The 23624-nt window shown below is 42.8% G+C and overlaps 1 protein-coding gene across 6 annotated transcripts in view; it reads right to left on the bottom strand.

Moving 5' to 3' along the window:
- Window positions 1-18888, bottom strand: part of MAP3K4 (mitogen-activated protein kinase kinase kinase 4) — a 114489-nt gene extending 95601 nt beyond the window's left edge. For 3 of the 6 annotated variants that reach the window (XM_046006862.1, XM_046006864.1, XM_046006861.1), the window contains exon 1: window positions 18406-18882. In XM_046006862.1, the coding sequence (XP_045862818.1) occupies window positions 18406-18563 (158 nt within the window). In that variant the 5' untranslated portion in view covers window positions 18564-18882. Of the gene's footprint in view, window positions 1-18405 lie in introns of all 6 variants that reach the window. The other 3 variants (XM_046006863.1, XM_046006865.1, XM_046006866.1) reach the window with 3 other exon arrangements.
- Between the last annotated feature and the right edge of the window lie 4736 nt (window positions 18889-23624).

Below are 23624 nucleotides of genomic sequence, written 5' to 3' on the forward strand. Positions count from 1 at the left end.
AAAATTTAACTGTAAACATCTAAAAACTTCAATATATATTTTTAAAAAAAACTAAGCCATATTAAAAGCTAAAATGGGGGAAAAAACACACTATCCTTAATTTATAAATGGCTCATTAAATCTGGCATGAAAAACTAAGACACCAATAAGAAAATAAGCAAAAAAGGCAAAAAGATGATTAACAAAATAAATTTAAATAGCAATAAAATATGAAAACAGTTCCACCTACACTAGCGACCAGACACTCGAATTAAAAGATAACATTTTCTGGCCCATTAAATTAGCAGACTTTTTGTAATACTCAAAGCTACAAGGACTATAGTACGGTAAGCACTGCTGGTGGCCTATAGTACATTGTACATTTGTACAGTCTTTCCAGAAGCAAATGTTTAACAACAGATACTAAAACTCTTAAAAGTGTTCAAATTCTTTCTGAAGTCTACATTCAGAAAATCATTTTATAAAAGCACCCAGAAGAGCAGAGCTGTGTACTAGCAGATTCATTCAGTGCTATCTGAAACAGTAAGAAACTGGTAATAACTTCCAGAGTTTATGGGATAACCGCCAAAGGGAGTATGATGGAGCCATTTAAAAATGTTTTAGTTTTTTACTGATAATGGCAAATGTTCACAATACAATCAGATAACACAACATGCCCACCTCACCCTAAAGAGACCTCTTCCTGTCCATGCATAATTTACTGGGCAATTCATCATTTTTGTGATATCTCTTACTACTAATGCAAACTATTATTGAGAGCCTTCACCACGTCCTCTCACAGTTATGCCCACGGAGGTAGAACATAAAATAGAGAACCACAGACTCTAAGGTATAACGAATATGGATGAGTCCTGGCTCCAGGCATTCTGAACCAGTATGTCTCTTAAAGCCTATCTTCCTCATCTGAAAAACGCATATCTACCTCACAAGCTTGTCGTACTCGTTACATAAAACAATCCGTGACACCACTTGAATGATGGCACACCAGAAGACAGATGTAAATTTATTACCATTTCTGCACCAGACCATGAATTATCAAATGTTCATTACCTTATCTGTTCTCCTTAACTAGATTATAAGTTCCTTGAAGGCAAGGCATGTCTTACATCATGCTTATATGTAACGAAAGTATTACCTGCCTGGGGGAACAGGGTATACTCATAAGCTGAGTGCCTTTCGAAATGACTCTAACAGAAGAGGCAGGAACCAGCGACTGACACACAGGAACCAATCTAGGCAAAAACAAGAAGCTGAGGAAGAACACAACACATCTAGGAACTGGGAGGACGGTCAGTGTGGATGGAGACTCTCAATTCCAAGAGGCAAGGGATTCAGGAGGTCTGTTTGGCCTGGACCTCCAGCTTAAACTGAAATTCAGCTACTGAATGGCGGATTTGTGTGGGGATGCAGTGGATGGTCTCTTCACAAACGCGATTTAATTGAAACCTGTGGCCTCCCTAATTCTAGCTAAATCTGCGGGCAATAGATTTTATGTATTTTCATAAAATCTCCAATTCAGATCTCCAATTCAGAAAGTTTTCTGGGCCTAATGAAGGCCCTAGAGGGCCTGGTCACTAAACCAAATCATGTCTTAATTCTACCCATCACTGCACCCCCATGGCCTGGCCCACCCTGGCCTGACACCTGGTAGGTACTTCAGTTACGAGCTAGTCTCAAGGGAAGTGAAGATACGGTACAAGACGGGAAGGTTAAGCCGAGCTGAAGCCACACACTACCACTGACTACTAGTCACGACAGAAGGTGGAGTTTTTAAATTTCATTCACAGACTCAGGCTAACTAGTCTCCCTTTTTAGTAATCATCCCTCAGTACGTACACGTATGTACTGGCTATTCCAAGAGCCAAGTGCCTTCTTTCACAAAGTAAAAAGTCAGCCGCGAGGGGCACCTGGGTGGCTCAGTGGGTTAAAGCCTCTGCCTTCGGCTCAGGTCAAGATCTCAGGGTCCTGGGATCGAGCCCCACATCGGGCTCACTGCTCAGCAGGGAGCCTGCTTCCTCCTCTCTCTCTCTGCCTGCCTCTCTGCCTACTTGGGGTCTCTGTCTGTCAAATAAATAAATGGAATCTTTAAAAAAAAAAAGTCAGCACGAGGTCGAACTTCATGCAAATGTTCCTGATGCTTCCTTAAGCACTTCCCCAATTCACTTCTGACATCCTACTTCATCAGACATGTGAGTGTAACCAAACAATTTCTCAATTATTTTAGTTCAAGACATGATTTCCAAAATGAACTGTGTGAATGGGGTGGGGGGTGCAAAGACAACCAATAAGGGGCTGCCACCGTTTTGCTTTGTCAAGGAAAGACTTGGAAAATACATAAATCTATTGCCACCATTATCTCCAAAACATACAATTTAGCCCTGAAAAGTAAGTTTAATTTTATAGAAAAAAATCACTACCCTGTCATTTTATCAATTCACTGCAGGCTGATAACTTGAACACCTGTCGGGGAACGCCTCATTAAAGGAGTTTTTGTGGCATATGTTGCCAAAGAAACTTTCCTTAAAGGTATTTCACTTTACAAGTCTTCGTGAGACTTTCCTTCTGTAAGTCTATCAGGACAAGGACCGCTACTGTGAGTCAAGAAGCATATTTCTACCCACCTCGTCTCCCTTTTTTGCATTTCTACCTCTTGCGGCCAAAGCTCTCATCCCTCTCCTTAAGGCCCTCCTCATATACTCGCTCTCCTGCAACCACTCCTAGAATTCCATGCCTACGAAGCATCTAAGCAAACGTACCAGAGTGTTAGAGTTCCCACTCCGGAGGCTGCCTCAGGAGCCTCTGACGATCCTCCGCTCCAAACGCACACGGAGTAAGAGGCACAAACAGCATAATCCAACCACACCACAGAACCGCCTCTCAACCTTCAATGCACAGAACTGCCAAGTTCCTGAGCAGAGAATTCAAAGTTGCTCTAATAAAATGCTTCCTACGGGGCGCCTGGGTGGCTCAGTGGTTTAAGCCGCTGCCTTCGGCTCAGGTCATGATCTCAGGGTCCTGGAATCGAGTCCCGCATCGGGCTCTCTGCTCGGCAGGGAGCCTGCTTCCTCCTCTCTCTCTGCCTGCCTCTCTGCCTACTTGTGATCTCTCTCTGTCCAATAAATAAATAAAATCTTTTTAAAAAGTCTCAAAAAAAAAAATAAAAATAAAATGCTTCCTACAAGACACCTATATGCAGCAAGATAGATTCTTTCTTAAACTTTGCAAATAACTAAACTGTTAGTGGTTGAGTACTTTACAAGAGTTAATGACAGCAAATACAACAAGGTGATTAGTGACATAATCCTAAACGTAGGCTCGAGAGTACTGTCAAGCTTATCGACTCAAAATAAATGGGTAGGCAATTACACAATGAACTTAGATGGACTACGGACTAAGTAGGAAAAAGAAATTTAATGGATCAAAAAGACTTTTATTTAAAGTGAAGTTTTTAGGGGCACCTGAGTGGCTCATTTGGTTAAGCAGTCCAACTTGATTTCAGCTCAGATCATGATCTCAAGGTTGTGAGATCGAGTCCTGCCTCAGGCTCTGGGCTGGGCATGGGGCGTGCTTGAGATTTTCTCTCCCTCCCCCTATGCCCCCCCATTTCTCTTAAAAAAAATTAAAGTGAACTTTTTAAAGTTGCCTATTTGAGAAAAAAAAATACATATTGGTTTAACCTAAGAAATGTAAAAAAAAAAAAAAGCCTATTTCTAATCAAATCTTGAGTCTAGTTATTAAATACTACTTGAGACAATTTACTATGCAACTAGTTTAAGAAATGTTTTTATAACAGGTCATAACAAACCAAAAAGTACTCTCGGGATACAGTCTTATGAGGTCCGAACACATTCACAAATGTATTCATTCATCTACTAAACACATCCTGGGCGTCTACAGTACTAGTCACTTCAGGAATAAAAAGAAGTTTTATATATATATATATATACATATATATATATATATATAAAAATATATTTTATATATTTATATATATAATATATATATAAAAAATATATATATATATAAAAAGAAGCTATCATCTTAGATAGCTACTACCCTCAAGTAATTCACAGTCAAGAAGATATATGAACAATTTTTAAAATACAACAGGAAGAAATGTAAGTAACCTATTGACATAAGACAGCTCAGGGGTGTCTGGTGGCTCGGTTAAGCATCCCACTCTTGGTTTCTGCTCAGGTCATGATCTCAGGGCTCCCCCTCTAACCTCCCGTGTCAGGCTCTACACTCAGCAGAGTCTGCTTGCCCCTCTCCTTCCCCCAGTGCCCCCCCCCTCATTAATGTGTGCTCATTCTCTCTCTCTCTAAAATAAATAAACAAAATCTTAAAAAAAAAAAAAAGCATTCAACCTCACAAGTAATCAATACACTGGCAAAGACAAAAATTCTCACTGTAATGGCAAGAAAAAACTTGCACATTCCTGGTGAAAATGAACACAAATTTCCTGAGGAGCATTCAGCAATATAAATCAAAGATCTCTAAAATTATACAAACTTCAAAAGATGGAAGCATCCCAAGTGTTCACGGACAGATGAATGTGGTATATGCATACAAAGGAATATTACTGGACCTAAAAAAGGAAATTCTGCCATGCCACAGCATGGATGAAGCTTGAGGGCATCCTGCTAAGTAAAATAAGCCAGTCACAAAAAGAATTAGTGTACAATTCCACTTACACAAGGTACCTAGAATAGGCAGGTAGACTTGAAAGTAGCACGGGCATCACCAGGGGCTGTGGGGAGGGGGATGGGGAGCTGTTACTTCCTAAGCAGACAGTCTCACTTGTCCAAGATCAAGAGTTCTAGAGACTTGATGCCTAATGGTGTGAATGAATGTACTTCAAACACTAATAAACTGTACACTTAAAAAATGGTTACTATGGCTGAAAAATACTGAATGGATACACTGTGATACATCCACAGGGACGAACATTTTACAAAGAGAACAAAAGAACCACTGCGGCCCAAAACAAACACCACAGGTGAATCTCACCAACAGTGTGGGGCATGAAAGCTGTAATACGAGGAGGGGTCTGGGTAATGAGAAGGGGCAGGAAAGTGCTGAGTGGGGGCAAGAGCAGATTCCCAGGATGCGGCTCCTGGTCTGCTTCCTCACTCAGGCCATCGCCAGCAGGGCACACTCGCTTCTGGATCACTGGTCAGGCTATACATTGCACATACACACAAACATCGGTGTGACATCATACAACAGGAAATAGTATACAAAAATTTAAAACTAAACAACCTGAGGAAGTTACCACGTCCTGCCTAATTGGTCAACTCCTCTCTTTGATCTTTGTATTATCAAATTCTGCCAAGAGCCTGTACAGTTGCCTCTATTACAATAAATCAATTGTATAAAATTCTGTACTTAAAGAATAGCAGATTATAACTAAATATATATATATATGTATGTGTGTGTGTGTGTATATATATATATATATGCATACTCTTTACAGCCACCTCATTTTCAGAATTTTATCCTAATAAAACATCCTGGATATACATAAAAATTGAGTTAAAAAGAATGCCCGTAACATTGTTGTTTATAAAAGCAAAAGAAATGGAAACACCCTAAAAGTCCAACAAAGGACTGGCTAAATTAATTCGGATCACAAAGGGCTTCCTGGAATAGAAACATTAGAAAACACTCAATGGGAGTCAGCACAGAGCTTGCAACGCAACAAAGGTTCCTACTGGTAGACTGAGACTGTGCCAAATTTTATGTTATAAGTCCCTACATTCCACTTTCTTTCTATCCCATCCCACTTTCTTTTTATTCTTTGTGAATTTCTCAGGATCTTGTAGAAGCCAGCAGGTTCCTCTGTATATATACTACCATATATAACACATTAAGTTTCAAAATAGCAAGAGTCGGGCGCCTGGGTGGCTCAGTTGGTTGGGCATCTGACTTTTGATATCGATGCTCTCCCGGTTGTGGGATCCAGTCCCATGTCAGGCTTGGCACTCGCTACAGAGTCTGCTTGAGGTTCTCTCCTTCTGAACCAACCCCTACCCCACGTGAGCATTCTTTCTCTCTCTCTCTCTCTCAAACAAATAAAACCTTTTTAAAAATGGCAAAACTAAAGACCTCCTCCTATTTCACTGATTTTAAAACAGAATTTTCCCACATTTTACCATCCCTGATATCACACTTCTTCCTACAACTGATATAAAACTGCACTGTGCCATAGTTCAACTGCAGTATTTTCCCTCCGTGACATATAAAATCATAGTGCATCTTACAATCAAGTACATCCTATATCTGATGAAATACTACTCTCTCAAAGCTCATTTCAAGAGCTAAATGAACAAACATTAAGCAGATAAAAATGAAGTCTATTCAAGAGCAAAAGCACCAAAATAAATATGAACCAAAGAAAATTTTTAAAAAGAGAAAAAACTAGCATTATTTAGACCCTGTAAAAATTATGCCAGATATTCACAATTCAATAAATTACTTCACACTATTCAGTGCAAATGAAGATACTCAATGTTATAAATAAAGCACAACAGTGAGCTGGGTGGGCCCTTACACACATCACCTGCGGTAACTGTTCGATCTTATCTGAGCCCTGTGCTCCTGGATGAGAGCCAAGAGCAAGAAACCCCATCCTCTTGTGCTCCAAGAATGGCCATGCAGAAAGGCCACCATGTCCTCGAGTATGAGGAAATAAGACCCAAACTTATCTTTTCCTTGATTTCCGTGTTTCATAAAAAAGTTTTCTCCCTCCTCTTGGAGACAGTCCCCATTAATGAATGTTCCCACGCTGCCTGAATTGCCTGAATACTATGTCCTTCAATATTTAAGAAAGCGAAAGTTTCTCCTGTAGGAAAGGTCTTTTACAATCATGCTACCCTTTCTGTTTACTTTGAGAAGCTTCACTGTCACTTTGGTCAAATATATATTTCAAGCATCACTTCTTGGTAATCCATAATCCTATCTTAACTAAAATGTTTTGATATTCTGCCTTCCCACAATTAAACCCTAAATGGGACTTTTTTTTCATACCTGAACTGTCTTTGAGATTTCCCACAGGGGCCTTGGAAAATCATAAAGGATTTGTTTTTTCATCTTGTAAAAGGAGAGCGGCTAGAAATAGACTTACCTGAGGCATTACTATTGGCGAGTTACTGAATCAGAGCAGATGCTTAAAAGTGTCCAGGTTGAGATGACAGAAATATGGGGAAACTGGTTTGCGGTATGAGAAGTTCGCACAGAACTGTCAACGCCCGCACTGTCTGAGACACTTCTGTTTCTCCGGCTGCTAGAGGACCCTGGGTGTCAGACGACAGACATACTCTCAGGCCTAATTCAGTCGTGTCCTCTACTGTTCCCTTAGTCACAACTGCTTTAATTTGCATCCGGGATCTTCTAGGCCAGTGGTTCTCAAATGGAAACTGTTATCACTTACCCATGGAGTTTTACACATACACAGATGTTTAAGACCTACTCCAGATTTACAGAATCTCTTGATATAGTCTTGGTATATTCCAAATACATGCTTAGTACATTGTTGGCATATTATATCAAGACTATTGTACATGAAATACATGAAGATTTTTCTCTATAAATATTGTTTTCCATTTTCATAAATTAGACGCAATATCCACTCTTTCTTGACAGCAGAGTTAATCATTATGTTTATAAATATTATGTCTAAAGATTTTGGACTGACTTTTATCTTGTTTTGCATGTCACAGAAACACCCAAATTTTATCAAATGCCTTAATCTCATCATGAATCCCTACTGGATCTTATACTTTCGAAAATTAGCAATAATAAATCAACCAGAATCACTTTGCGTTTTCAATCATCTACAGGTGGGTTTTTGTTTTACTCTGCTGTTTCCCTGAAAGCACACTTGTGATCATCTCTAGGCTAGAGTGTCCACCTTCAACAAAGACAGGTTGTCCCAAAGCCTGGGGAAAGGACTATGCCAGGTACTTTGGGTGTAGGCTTCGGAGAGCATGTTCTAACAACTCTGAGACCATCCATGCCAGTGGGCTGAGTCAGGATTTTTCAAACTCTAGTCAAGAAGGTGAATTCATAAAACTGCTAAGTGCACATCGGACAGAACCAGAATTGCCTACAAGCAAACACACTGATGAAGGATGACTGTGGGTTTCGTTTGGAATACTGTTGCTGTACTCATGTTTTATGTTCTGAATACATAGGGAACTTCTTTCTCTTTTCTCTTAAGCTATCTGTAACTCATAACCATTTGGTAGACCACGCTTCTGTGACTGAGATTATCCAGTGCATTCTTGTCTTTCTCATTAGTATGAGTAAAACAACTTAGTACCTTCAAAACAGAGATGTCATAATGTATCAAGACTTAAAACTTAGGGGCGCCTGGGTGGCTCAGTGGGTTAAGCCTCTGCCTTCAGCTCAGGTCATGATCTCAAGGTTCTGGGATTGAGCCCCGAATCAGGCTCTCTGCTCAGCAGGGAGCCTGCTTCCCCCTCTCTCTCCCTGCCTCTCTGCCTACTTGTGATCTCTGTCAAATAAATAAATAAAATCTTAAAAAAAAAAGAGTCTGAAAACTTGAAATATCTTATAACCTAATAATCCATCTTAAAGAAATAATCTAAAATACTGAAAAGTTCATATAAAGACTTTTATCAAATCATTAATAAGAAGTGGAAATGTATATTATAAAATAATTCAAGAACAATTAGTTCAATTATGGTATATACATTAAGAGGAATACTGTTTGGGGCACCTCAGTGGCTCAGTGGGTTAAAGCCTCTGCCTTCAGCTCAGGTCATGATGCCAGAGTCCTGGGATTAAGCCCTGCATGGGGCTCTCTGCTCTGCGGGGAGCCTGTTTCCCTCTCTCTCTCTCTGGCTGCCTCTCTGACTACTTGTGATCTCTGTCTGTCAAATAAATAAATAAAATATTAAAAAAAAAAAAAAAGAGGAATACCGTTTGTCAGTAAATATGTTCATCCCATAGGAAGGTGCTTATGATATGGTAGTTTTGAAGATAAACTATATGAAGAAAAAATGTATACATACATATGTGTGTGTATATACATATATGTATGTATATATACATGTATATATACTGCAGACATAGATGAACTCAGGAAATAAATACGCCAAAATGTTAATGGTAACTATATTTAGGTAGTAAGATTATGGTTGGTCATTTTCTTCTTTTTACTTTCCAGATTTTTTCCACAATAGACATGTATTGCTTTTATAATCGGAGAGATTTCTAGCTGATTAAGTTTTATTCATCAAATTTTATTTGCTTTTCTGAGGCAGCAGCTGGAACAATCGGAAAAACATTACTCTTAAAGACAGCATGTAACATTTTAAAAAATGAACGGTACTGACCTAAGTTATAAAGATACATCAAGTTAAATAACTAAAAAGAACTCCCCCCTCAAAAAAAAGACTAGGCTGTGCCGACTAACCCAAACAAGGCACTCCACCGGTAGTGGGCCACTTCAGATTCCAGGAGCATGGTTATGACCCGCCAAGTCAGAATTCCAAACCCCTTTAGGAATAATACACACAAAAAATCAAGTAATTGAAGCAAAAGAAAGAATTTTGGAAAACTCAGATCCCTGAATCCTTTTTCCTCCTTCTATGACTTCTGCAGACATAGAAAAAAACAAATGCTTCTGGAATAATGCAGATGATTACAGCTGGTTTTCAAAGTAGTTAGCCTCTAAACATATATGATGGCTTTTTAAGAAAATGAATTACAACACATTTCCCCTTTTTTCATTGTAAGCCAAAAAGGAAGAAAAGAGAACTATAAGCACAATAACTAGTAAGGACTGAGTACTTTATATAAAAGGCCATTATTTCACCGAATCTTAACAACCTAAAAAGTAGGGGCGCCTGGGTGGCTCACTGGGTTAAAGCCTCTGCCTTTCGCTCAGGTCATGATCCCGGGGTCCGGGATCGAGCCCCGCATCGGGCTCCTTGGCGGGGAGCCTGCTTCCTCCTCTCTCTCTCTCTGCCTGCCTCTCTACTTGTGATCTCTGTCTGTCAAATAAATAAATAAAATCTTTAAAAAAAAAAAAAAAAACAACCTAAAAAGTAGGTGCTACTATTTCTACTATTTCTCAAATGAGGAACTGAGTCTGAGAGAGGCTACCTAACATCCAAAATGCACACAGCTAACAACCAAAGGTAAGATCCAAAGCCCATCCCTGTACTACCAAATCCATGCTCTAACCAATACAGTCACCGCCTCGGATATCCAACAGGTATCGGCCGAGAGCCTATAACTGTTAGACACTGCACCGGGAACTGAGACACAAAAATAAGCAAAACAATGCCCCTGCCTGCACGGAGTTTAACGTCTACTGAAGGCAAGGCACAACAAACAAACATTCACACAAATACAGCATTACAAATGGTGACACCCTCCGGCGTGGCAAAGTACAAGGGCGTGCAGACTTAGAATAAAAGGACCTCCTTCAATCCGGGCCAGACGAGGAGAAGGTCAAGGAAAGGTTGACTGAATTAAGTAATGCTTACAAGGAGACCTAGCACAGGAGGAATAATTAACAGGGTAAAGAAGGAAGGGCAAAGAGCTCTCCAGGTCGTCTTCTCTTAAAAATAGACTTCACTACACTGAAAACTGCTTATACGCCTGGACGTGCGCGCGCGCGCGCGCGCGCGCACACACACACACACACACACACACACAGCAAGGGAAAATGGGGTTCCCCCACTTAGGGTCGACTCTATTTGAAAAAATTTAAATACAAATCAGTGTTTTAGACAAAAATAAACTGCCTAAGGTATTCATATGTTCCAACCCCAATTTTACTTTAAAATTAATCCTAAATTCTAAACTCATCTTTACAGTTTCTGTGGGTTTTTTTAAGGTTTTATTTATTTATTTGCAAGAGAGAGCCAGCGTGTGTGCATGAGCACAAGCCCCGCCCCCACCCCAGCAAGCAGAGGGAGAAGCAGGCTCCCCACTGAGCAAGGAGCCTGATGCAGGACTGGATCCCAAGACTCTGGGATCATGACCTGAGTCAAAGGCGATGCTTAACCCACTGAGCTACACAGGCGCCCCTAAAGTAACGTGTTTTAAGGATAAGCAACGAAGAGAACAGCCCTGAGCCACCAGGGTACGATGCACTCTTATTATTCTTGTCTTCGCGAAATAATGCTGTTTCAAGGAAGAAATATGCAGATCATAATCTTGCCCAGCTTCTTTTTTTTTTTTAAAGATTTTATTTATTTATTTGACAGACAGAGATCACAAGTAGGCAGAGAGGCAGGCAGAGAGAGAGGGGGAAGCAGGCTCCCTGCCGAGCAGAGAGCCCGATGTGGATCCCAGGACCCTGGGATCATGACCTGAGCTAAAGGCAGAGGCTTTAACCCACTGAGCCACCCAGGCGCCCTTGCCCAGCTTCTTCAAAATGATCACTTAGTGCATAAGTACTGTTCCATTCTCCTCACTCAATCTCAAGGGACAAGGGACAAAGTTCAACCGCACCTGTTTTTATTTTTGGTAGAGCCACGTTTTTCAAAGTGAGGGTCACAACCTATTTGTGGGTAATAAAATCAATTTAATGGATCATTGTGGACAATTTTTTTAACAGGACAGAAGAGAATTATCAGAGTGCATCATACATTGATTAAAAGGTCAAACATTACTTGATAAATTATTTCGCTTATATAGCACACACATACTGTTGTAACATTTATTTCTTACTGTAGGTCACAGTCGCAGCCAGAGTTCAGTATCACTACCACAGAACAGAAATTACCATCTTACTGTCTGCTTAATCTCAAGACTGAGTACAGAAAAGAACAGCAAGATAAATAAAAAGGTTTCACCATTGGTTCCTTTCCACTCTGGGAAAGTTTCGTGGGTTTAAAAAAAAAAAAAAAAAGAGGTATATACAATGAGCTTGGGACAATTTTTTGGCAGGGGAGAGGGTTGCATTTTTTTTTTCTGAAAATGAATCTTTCATCACTGCTGTATCCTGTACAGTCTACTTAATCCAGAAAATACAGTATTCCACAGTTGGTTACTAGTCACGTAGGCGTGAGCGGCTGCTCAGCTAGGCAGTCAGGTGGCTGGAGAGCACCTTTAGCTTTGGAACCTAACCAGGGGAGCACAGTGCAACACAAAAGAAAGGGAAGCAAGCGCCTGGAGACCTGGATCCTAAGCTGTGACCTTGGGGAAGCAGCAGCCTCTCTATGTTGATTTACTCATCTCTAAAATACAGAGAAGGGTTCCAAACTCCCTTCCAGCTCCAGTTCTTGTAATTCTACAAGCAATGGCTGAGAGGTTGGACTAAACAAACACTAACAATCCTCCCAGCCATAAGACTTGCACTGTAAGCACTTAATTCCTTATTTCAATAAGAACTAGAGAAACCCAAGTTACACCTACATTTTTAGGTTCCTACATAAAAAAAGACTTTAGGATTTTTAATGGTACAATAAAAATAAGACATGTGTTGAATTTTCTCCCAAAATATTCCCACTGAGAGCATAAAAAGGTTGACAATTTCTATTAATTTTACATCTCTAAACTAGCTATCCTCTAGTAAGTCCTATTCAGAGCGTTCTACAGTGCAGCGGTATCCTCAAACAGCCTGCTCACACGCACAAAAGGCTTTCACTGAAAACATCAAATCTGATCAGCTTTAAAGCTTAGTATCCACTTTTCTCCACAGAAGGTTCATTTCCTCTGAAATTATGCTGAAATGAAATCCACTTATGAAATGCTTTCGATAGAATGCCTAATATATTCTTAATAGCTTTCCCTGCTACTTTATAAACATTTGGCATCCAAATGATCCATGAGACTAATACTTCTACTGATCTCTGCAAAATACGACCAATGAATAGTCTTACAAGTAAAAAACAAACTCCCATTTTGCCTATGCTGTTAGTGAATAAATATCTAAAGGCAAATTGCACTCCATTACATGAGTCTGAGGTCTGTGGGAAATAGAAGAATGTAGCTACCACACCTACTTTCTTCTTAAAATACAGTGGCTTTGCATGTGCCTCTTAAAAAGGGGAAAGCATTTTAACAGAACACACATGGTGAAGACACGGTCACAGATGCTAACGAGCAGTACTGCAAATATAAAAGAGCGTCACAGAGCAAAGCCCTTTGTTTCATTGCTGATACTACTTCCCATCTACAAATTCTGTTACCCAGGATGAACTAAATAACTGAAGCAAACCACCTCGATAGAGTCAGCTCAGTTAGCTCACAGATACTAACAACACTATTGAAAAAAGAAAACTTAATTAATTTAAAATTTGGCAACCATATTCTCTTTATATAAAATGTAGAATCTCAGCTTCAATTTTAATAATAATTCAAAGGACCCTTAAAATTATAAATGTACTAGTTAAGAATTTACATTCTCTAATTAGCTTTTGATTATAAAAGAACATGTAACACATCAACCACAGAAAGCTTTTGGGAAACAATTAGTATGGATCCTTTCAATCTTTTTTCTGTGCACATATACACTTCTCTTAAATGGGATCATACTGAGCATTTGCTGGGATTAAGCAGACCAATTCAAATTATTCAGAGTTTAAGCAAAAATACAGAATCTATTAACTAACATAGCGATTCAAGAAAAAAACGGAGGTGAATCTAGAATTTAAAAATTGGCCAAGAGCTCGTCTGGCCTCTCTGCCTTTACTCTGGGGTTAATGTTACTGTCTGAGACCAAACTGCTTCTCCAAGAGCTTGATTACAGCCTCCAGGAGCTAGCTCCAGGCTCAGAGCTCCACATGATATGTATTTGGTTACTCAAAGAGCATTGCTCTCCTCCAGCTCCAATTCTAAAAATCCTAGGAAAGAATCCTGATGGCCTGCCTTGGGTCAAGTGTCCACCCCTACAGACAGGAACACGTAAAAAGAGGGCATGTCCAACCTGAACCAGGGAGCTAGAGCCGACAGAGAAAGGAATGACAATGGGGGAGAGCAAGGACAAAGGAAGGACAGACATAACCGGTGGAGAAATGTATACCATCTGAGCAGCCACCTAGAGTTTTGGCTCCCATGTCCTGCAAATACTGTTTTATAATCTGTTCTCACTGAACGCAGTGATGAGTATATAGACATTAGAACCACTTGCAGTGTTTTAAAAACTGGATACTCAGGTCCCACTAACCTATAAAGACTTCTCTAGAAGGACTTCTGTCATGAGCACTTTTCCATGTCACTGAATATTCCTTAAAACCATGGTTTTCAATAGCTGCACAGAATTCTAGTATGGTTCTAATTTTTTCAATGTAATGATTTAAATCCAGAAAAACCACATACCATCCTGATCTTTTTTTGAACAAAATACTCACATGAGTCAAAAAGGATTTTATGAAAGCACCAACCACTGACATCTCCGCCACACCTTTCTCAGAAACCATGCCGCAGGATTCTTTGTGGGGGGGTGGAGGCAAGAGGGTGGATTATGGGGTGGGTGGAGACAGTTAGGTGACCTTCTGTGACTTACCACTAGTAAAAATCTAGCACTAAGGGCTTAACAAATGTCTTTAAGGGACAAAGATATAATATACCTCAAAGAATGGACAGAGGAGCAAGGTATGGCCGAACCTAATTAAAGTAAGACTGAAGATTATAAACAAACACACTATAACCCAACTAACAGGGAAGTTAGTGACAAGGGGCTGGGGGGGAGTGGTTTGAAGTGGCCTCTCAAGTCTAAGGAAATGAAAGCGTAAGAGTTTGTCACACGCCTCTCCTACTAGAAGGGCATACATCTCATAGGTATACAAGCCAACCTTCCTGGTCTGTTAACACTAGTCGCAAAAATCATTCAACTGATTTCCCTTGATGTCACGTTCACCCATCAATTTCTTAGCTAAACTCTGGCTTTCTACAGCAGAAGAATGCACTGGCCCACCAGGTGGAGACAGAGCTGAGAAGCAGGTGAAGCACAGGCCTGGACCTTGCTTATCTTATCCTGCCAGGGCAATGTCAGGTCAAAAAGACCCACAGCAGACACTGCCCAAACTCCTTGTCTGACATTTCTTGTTTTCCCTTCGAAGAAACTATTTGCAACGGCCCACTGATCAGCAGCATCCAGGTGTCTTTAAAATGAACACACACCGCCCAAATACGAAGTCTGAGACAATGGAATGTTATGAGTAAAAAGATAATCATCAAGGAATGAGGAATTATTAAGTAACAGGAAGTTATTAGAGCAAATGTATCCAGTAAGCAGGCAAGACCGTACATCCCCCATATCTCAGGGAGAGCTCAGAACAAGACTGACAAGACACCAAGAGAAGACGTGAAGGAAGTAGAAGCGACTTCTAATAATATGACAATTAAAGGGAAGCACAAAGTCCTTCTTGAGAGAGGAGCTGTCCCCACTTCAGAACATGAGAAAGCTTCTGCCCTCACTGGAGCCCTTTGTTCCTGCTGCCTGACGGTCAGGCCTTCTCTGCCCCCGGCTGCCCCGCCAATGGGATCTCCTGCTGTAATGGCCTCAAGCCACGCCCATCCCTGACGCCGCCCAGGCAGTCTGCAGCGGCACCAGAAGGTGGATTTCGCTAGGGAGAATAGGTGACATCCAATGTCAAGACTGAAACATGTGGGCTCAAAGGGGACATTCAGGCTGCAAGAGATCAAATTGCCTAGGATTGACAGAATATTCAAGTACTCTTTGACTAGTGAAACACATTTTTTTTCAAATTAACTTACAAGAACCGTATTATATAAATAGTAAATAAAAGTACCTTGGTTTAGAGAAAAAAAGGTATTTTATAAGTTCATGTAACATGTACTTTTCGAGGTCAATAAGTGAGAACAACGAGGCTATTTCAACAGAACTATTCTAAATGAAAAGTTACAGATAGGAGCAGCCTTTTATCAGCCTTAGTACCCAAGCTCTGTTTAAGTACAGTTTCAAGAAATCACAGAAGTAAATTGTTCCAAATTAGCTTTAACAGCTCTCCTTGTAATCTCAGAATCCGCCTACAAATGACCCAGAAGTCTGAAAAAGAAATTATACGAAATGTTTACTTTTAAGTTAAATCACTAACAACCGCTACCCTCTACGATTCTTTAGCAAAAATAAGGATACGAAGTATCCATGACTGACAATGAGCAGCACACTAGAATAGAGTACGATCACCTCTCAGCCTGTCTTGTCCTCCTCGGTGATTGCATAACTCTCCCGTCAGCACACACCAAGCAGGTGTGCTGGGCCGGCACCTGCCACAGCCGTGCACTGGCCAACATGTGCAGACCTGCCCGCTACAGAAGACCCAGGCATTAGAGCACCTTCCGAATCAATGACACCGTAACGTAGGGTCACGAACAAAGGCGGCAGAAAGTGTTTATTCTGTCTGTCCCAAAACCAGTTCACCTGGTAGCATAAATCCCCACCTGATCGGTCTCCGGCATGGAAACGTGTTGTCAGTCTGTGGGTCACAGGTCAGCGCTGCATATTGAAGAGGGGGTGGTACAACGAGGGTGAGGGTATGTATAAGACAAAAATCACAGCTTTGTCAAGTAATCTGTTTTACAGATTTGCTGTTGTAAAACTAACTGTAATGTTGCTAAGAAAAATATTTCTAAGATCTTCTTGTTCCACACACTGCTGTTCCCTTAAAATTGGATGAAGCCCATTTATCCTGACCTATTTTTATTATAACAAAGACAGACAAAAACCTGGCTGAAAAAAATCACGGTTTCTTTTCACCGTTGGGAAAAAATGATTTTTCGGCACATTACCATGTCTCTGTGCACTTTTTACTTTTACCTAAGAAGGTTCACATCTATTTTTTCCCAAAGTTCCGTTAAACAGATTTATAACCTCTGATATGCCCGTTTGGGTAATCATCCTCTTTTCCAAGGTGTTTAAGGGCATGCAATGTGCAGCCAGACTTGAGCTCGACTAGCTGTGAAAACTTAAGACAAAACACCTAACCTTTATGCCTCAGTTTACTCACTCGTAAAAGAGAGGTAACAAGAGCTACTTCATAGGATGGTTGTACAAATTAAGGAAGCAAAGAAAATGGCACATTTTAACTGGTTAAGAAGTGTTCACTGTTATTACTCTTACAGAAGAACTTAAATGAGTCAAAATGCTCAAAGATAACCTACTAACGAATTTATACAATAAGCTACCTGACAAAACTTCTAAAAATGTTAGACGTACTCAAAAGGAACAAAATGAATTCCCGTTACACCGTGTCATATTATTTAGATAAATTCTCCCTTAAAAGTTCATAAAGTATCTCCGAAGTTAGGAAAATGAAGAACGATGTTTTTCACAGCTTATAAAGTAAGTTGTATAAAAATAAAACAAACCCATTTGAACTGACTGGGTCAGCAAGCAAGGATATGGTTCCCATGTTCAGTTCTAACTACAGCTACAGAATTTGTTTTAAATTGTTTTAAGGGGGAAAAATAAAGAGAACACTTATCTGCCTTATTCCTGGAAGTACAGAGCAAGACAGTTAAGATGCAAGAGGAACTCTGCAAGTATTTTCATTATAAGGGACAGGGGGCAGCAGTTTGCAAGTTTACTCTGCGATGCAAAGGACGGGGTAAGAGGACATTAGAACATACAAACATAGGCACCTAAGAAGAGGTAGACTCTTAGTTACGGTGAGTCTGATTTTCCAGACAGAAAAAAAATGACATCAAATTAATTACTACAGTCTCTAAGGAACAGAATGCAACAAATGCTCTGCGTACCGAGAGTACCATCTTAGAGCGTCAGGCGGTGGCAAAGTTGTAGAGAAATCAGTCCCTTACTTCATGTGCACGTGTGAGCAACAATCTGCACATCGCTAGTACCAAAGGCGGCAAAGGGCCCTCGGAAAGAGAAACCAACCTGCCTGTTTGCAGAGACGAAGTGTAGTTTCTCACGGGAGAGAAAGCAGGCAAAGGAAGGGGGGTGCAAAAGGAGGGCAGGAGGAGAACGCAGGGAAGCCGCCAGAGCGTGTCTGCTTCACGAGCGTCTACTTCTTTCCTCGAACTGGGGCAAAGAGGTAGCGTTTTCGATTAGCAACGATGCAAGCAGTTGCAGCACGGCCCCTGGCCTGAAGCTCGAGGCGGGGAGGAATTCACAGTTCTCGCAGAACCGGGGGGACCCCACTACGCTCCCCGCCCCGCCGCCTTCGGGGCGGGCAGTGAAGCTGCAGAGAGGGCCGGCAGGCTGGGCGCTCGGGCGGACCCGCGGTGCCCGGGCAGGGGTCCCTCGGCCGAGTTGGCCGCCGTGCCCTCGGTCCAGAGTTGCACCCCGCCCCTCTGGCCCGGCCCGGGAGCCTGGATGCAGCCCTCAAAACCTGGCGGGAAGCGCAGGCCCCCACGCCCCCTCGGCCTCCGACCGAGCCTGGGCCAGGCCGGGACCCGCTTTTTGCGCCGGGCCGCTGCGGCAGCTTCACTCACCTCGCCGCCCGGTAGCGCTCGGGCTCGGGCTCGGGCTCGCGCTCAGGTTCGGGTCCCGGCGGTGGCGGCGGCGGCGGCGGCGGCGGCTCCTCCATGGCGGCGGCGGGGGTGACGGCGAAGGCGGGCGGGGGGACCAGCTCGGCGGCGGCTTCTCTCATCCGTGCACGGGGCCTCGCATGGCCGCGGCGGGCAGTATGCTGCAGCCTGGCGCGGGGGACCGGAGCCCCGAAGTGCGGGAGTGACTCGGCTCCGCCTCCGCCTCTAGCCCGCCGCAGGAGCCGCTCGCGCCGCGGCCATCTTGGAAACGGCGACCGGCCAGCGCCGGGCTACGGCGGGCGGCGAGGGACAAGCCTCCGAGGGCGGCGGCGGCCGCGGGCGCGGCAGCGGACAGGCGGGGACCCGGCGAAGGGAGGGGCGCTGGGAACCGGGGGCCGGGGGCGTGGGCGACCGAGGCGGCGGCCCGGGAGGCGCGTCGGAGCCCCTTGCCCCGGGGGCCGCTGTCGCGCCACGGTCGCCTGGTTTCGCTCGCGGGGCGTGTGCGCTGGGCTGTGCGCGCCGGGTCTCCCGGGCGGCGGGCGGCGGGCGGTGGGCGTGCGCGGAGGACCGGGGAGGGGCCGCGCGGCCTGGGTTAGGCGGCGATCAGAGGCTTGGAAGTGGGCAGTGAGCTTTAAAAGCAAATGGATCACCGCCAGAGGTGATGCCAGGCTCAGAAATACGGTTGGCTGCAACGCAGACGCTCGCGGCCACACGCGGGCGTGGGGGCTCTGCGGCCCCAGAGGCCGGGGCGCCGGGGCGCGCTGCTGACAGTGCAGCCTTGGACAGACAGAGAAACTCAAAGAAACTCGATTTCGGAGACTGAACAAAGTCTCCGGAAACGCAGGGCAGGAAAGCCACCCTCCTACCGACGGGGCTGGAAAGAGCACGGCTCTCACCTCGCCTCGGTATCACAAAGTGGTTTTGATCCTCCAGAAAGGCGGGCGGGGGTGCCGCTGCGGTGAGGGGAGAGATTTAAAGATTGTTGGAGAGTTGCGGCGATGCTGTTGGGATTCCGGTGCGTCCTGTGCCCTGAGAGGGGGCTGGAGGCTTCAGGTTTTAAGTTGCACGAATTTACAGAATTTCCCCCCGAGTCGAGTCCAGAGTTAATTCAAAAACAGCATCATTTAAAATGAAGTCTGTTTCTCATCATTCAAATGTGCTGGTTTTTTAAACTTAACTCGATAGAGTTTGAATACGTAAACTACACGTTTTGAATAAATGTTGGGAGGAAAAGCGGTCAAGACACAAAACTTGAAATACGGTTATATTTAAAGGCCCGTTGTGAAATTAGGTATATTGCCCTCAAAGTACCTTACAGAAATTTCTGCTTCAATCTCTCTCATCATGATAGTCTGTGTTGACATTCATCTTATTTATTAAACAACATCCGTTCAACAAACACTGATCAGATGCATATAGGTGTCAGGGACTGTTCTAGATGCTGAGGTTACAGCAGGGAGCCAAACAGACTAAATCTTGTCCTGGTAGAGCTAACATCCTAGTTAATCAAGGAGAAGAGAAAGAAAACAAAAGAAAAACAAATAACATACAGCGTAGCAGCCAGTGATAACTGCTGAGAAGACCTCAGCTGGGAAAGGAGTTGGACAGGGAAATGTTTTACAAAGATTGGTGAAGATGATTCTTACTTACGGAATTTCAGATTTTCTTTTGAAATAGTTGTGTGACCAAACCAGTTAACTTTATCCTCATCAACTCACATCTAAGTATTTTAATATTTTGGATAAATCATGGTTCACAAATAATTCCTGAGGACTATCTAAGCCTGTGGCCTATCTTCAGGCCCGCAAGCTTGTGACTTATACAGACCAGGATTTGAGAGACATGGGGTTTGTTGTTTTAATTTCCATTTGATGATGCTGCCTGTTTTAGCGTGAGCCAAACAAATTTTCATTTCGCTAGTCACGGAAGGCATCACATGGAGAAACCCCACCTAACTGGTGCTAAATATTCAACTTCAGTGCAGTGAAGTTTTTCTTCCCTTAAGGTAATTTGGTGGTAGGCATCCACCTGTTTTTGTTACTTGTGTTCTCCTATTCAGTGCTAACTCATTTCAGCAATTCTGAACAATGACTTCCTCAGCCCCCTGACTAATGAGTCCCAAATCCTGTCAAATTCTATGTCCCCGGTGGAATCCACACACTGGTCTCCTTTCACTAGTTCAGACCACCTCCACGTCTCCCGGAGATCACTGCAAGCCTCCAGGCGCCCCCCCCCCACCCAGGCTTCAGCACTCCCCTCCCAGCCCAATTTGTCCTCACTCAGCAGTCACACTAATCTTTCCGAATCTCGATCCAAACATGTCACCTTCTTCATTTAAAATAATTCATTTTATTGACGTCTCACTGCTGTCAGAATAAAGTCCATGCAGAAACTTCTGGGTTCTTCAAAAGCTCCACAGTCGGTCTCGGGACTAGGATTGTGTCCAAGTAGTTCCTGTGCTGTCACACAGCCCTGCCACCGGCCCGGGGCGATTCTGGGGGCGGGAGTGAGAGCCAGGCACTCTGGCAGGCTAAGAATTGGCATGCATTCAAATGATAATTTAAAAATATTTGTTCGAGAGGGAGATATAGGGTCACTAATTCATTTCCATTGTGTGAAGAAAGCTCAACAAAGGATTTCCCAGCTTTCTGTAATTCTGGTTCTCTTCTTTGTAAGTTTCTGGGCCAGAACCCTTCTTGGAAGGCACATTAGAAGTTTTAAATAGTATACAATCAGATAAATCCCTCTCCTGTACACAGCCCTGTACCATACATCCTTCGACATTGGTATTCCAACCAAGCGTGACAACTGACTTTGATGGGCCTACTGTACACACACGAACACCCAAGGCACAAAAATACTCCACAAATATGAATCACGGAGTGACTTCCTGTGGCTCTCTTACTTCCCACTTAAGAGTACTCTCTAATTCAACAGGAACCAGACAAATTTACACATAAGCCGTCGTGTAAGGCATCTTGTATAGAAACCACACGCATCAGGCTGAATGGTCAAGATAAGCACAAGAATGGCTTGCCCCAACCCCGGCCCCCACAGCACCCACCCGCTCCAGCCCTCAGATTCCTTTTCTGCCCTTTCCCACTCGAGGGGGTGCTCCTTCATGCTGGGATCCTTCTGCGATCCCCCGCGGTGACTCCAGTGCACCAAGTGAACAGTGCTGGAGGGAAGGGGATGGAACTTTCACCTGGCCGTCTCCGGTGCCCAGCCCTGTGCTCCATAACTCATCAAAGCCAGTAAATACTGCTGTGCTCAGGATGTAGGTGTTTTTACTTTTAACCCTAATGAACTACTATTGCAATCAGATTTTGGTCTCTAAATTTATCACTCTTGTGTCACATGACTGGCCTCCTTGCCTTTCATCATGGCCTCAAAACCGGTGACGACAGGATCCGCAGAGGATCGCCCCTCACTCTCAGGCCTGAGGACTGACTCCCCGTGGCCCTTATTAAGTGCCTCTACTTTAAAATGGGTTACAAAAGCGAGATTAAAGTTTTACTAAAGATCCAGTTTACATTGAGCTATGTAACATTTTTAACTTGCTTGCCACGAGTTTCAGGCCCAGTTTGAAGTCTCAAACTAATATATATGTATTAGTATATTTATATATACTATATATTTATATATACTATATATTTATATATACTATATATATTTATTTTATATATATTTATATATAATATATATATTTATACAGTTTGTATATATAATGTATAAAATATATGTATATATTAAATATTATATAAATATTTATTATTAAAGATATACATATATCTAGAGTTTGGGGTTGTTTTTTATAACAAAGATATGACAAAGATGGTCCATGTAAAGGGCATCACTGTGGCACCTCAGGGTCTCAAAGACCACCACTCTTAACACCTTAGCATCTTATCAAGGTTAGTATATGAGCAGAAAGTCAATTTCACAGGTTTTTTTGCAAGCGGATTCAGAAAGCTGCTGCAAGCTGAATTTATATGCCAAGCCGTGCTATAAATAGGGTCATGTCTTTGTTACTAAAAAACAAAACCAGAAGATTTTGAGGCTATAGCTTTTTCAAATTGTTACGAGCATGGGGCTACACTCGACTTAGCATGAGTTCCTCCTCTCCCCGTGGTATTCATGAGCTTCCCACCCGAATTCCTGCGCGAAGCCCAGACAGCCGTCCCCAGCCAATCCCTGTCCTCTCCAGTGGCTCCTTGGCAGCTCTGCCCAGTCCTGCAGAGGCAGAAAGACGAGGGCGCAGACATCCCAATCTGCTCGGGACCAGCGGGGGCTGACTCATTTCCACTCCAGCACACACACCGAGAAAATCAACTGAGACAGCAGTAAGAACTGCTTAAGAGCATTACACACGTAGACACATAGATACTTTTTTCTATAGTGATACAATGACATCAATTTCTACCCACCAGTAAAACACAAAAAACTGGATATATACAAAAGATACTTAATTATTGTACTTTTTAAATGGTCCTTGTAACATTTAAGCTTCACCCTTGTCTGGTGAGTAGTGAGAAGTTAGGTAAAATCTCCCCTGGTCTTTCTGACAGGTGATTTGCCTGTTTTTGTTATTTCTCCACCAGGACCCAAATCATTCCTTATTTCAGACATTCTCCTCTTTAGGAACAAAGGGTCTCAGATGAGCCCCCGAGGACTCTGAGTCATTAAACAAAGGATAAAAACTCTCTCTCTTTTTCAGTGGTTATAAGGGTATGAAGGAGACCACCAGGGGGAAAGGCAGTGTCCTCCAACAAGTGAAAAGTTAAGCCAGAGAAGGGGGGTGGAGCTCCAGAGGTCCCCAGCCTGAAGAGCACACCAGTCCTTTTCCTTCTGGAAGAGCAGGCAGTAAAAGTCAAGAGAGTCCACACTTCTTCATCCCTGTTCTGGCTGCTCAATTCACCTCTCCAGAGTCCTGCCAATGAGAGCTTTAAGCAATTAAATCCCTGCAGAAGCCCACTCTTCGTGCCAGCCAAAAATTTCTCTCATTTCCCCCACTAACATGTCTCCAGAACTTGCCTGACCCTCTCCCTTCCGTTCCTCTTTCAGACGTCCAGGTGCGAGCTTTAGAGAACTATAAAACCACAAGCTACAGTTCCTGAATGATTTTCTGATCCCTCCAATCCATAAGCGCATACTTTGCACGTGACATGGAACCAGGTACACAG

Source organism: Meles meles, chromosome 5 (genome assembly GCF_922984935.1).
Source record: "Meles meles chromosome 5, mMelMel3.1 paternal haplotype, whole genome shotgun sequence".
NCBI lineage: Eukaryota > Metazoa > Chordata > Mammalia > Carnivora > Mustelidae > Meles > Meles meles.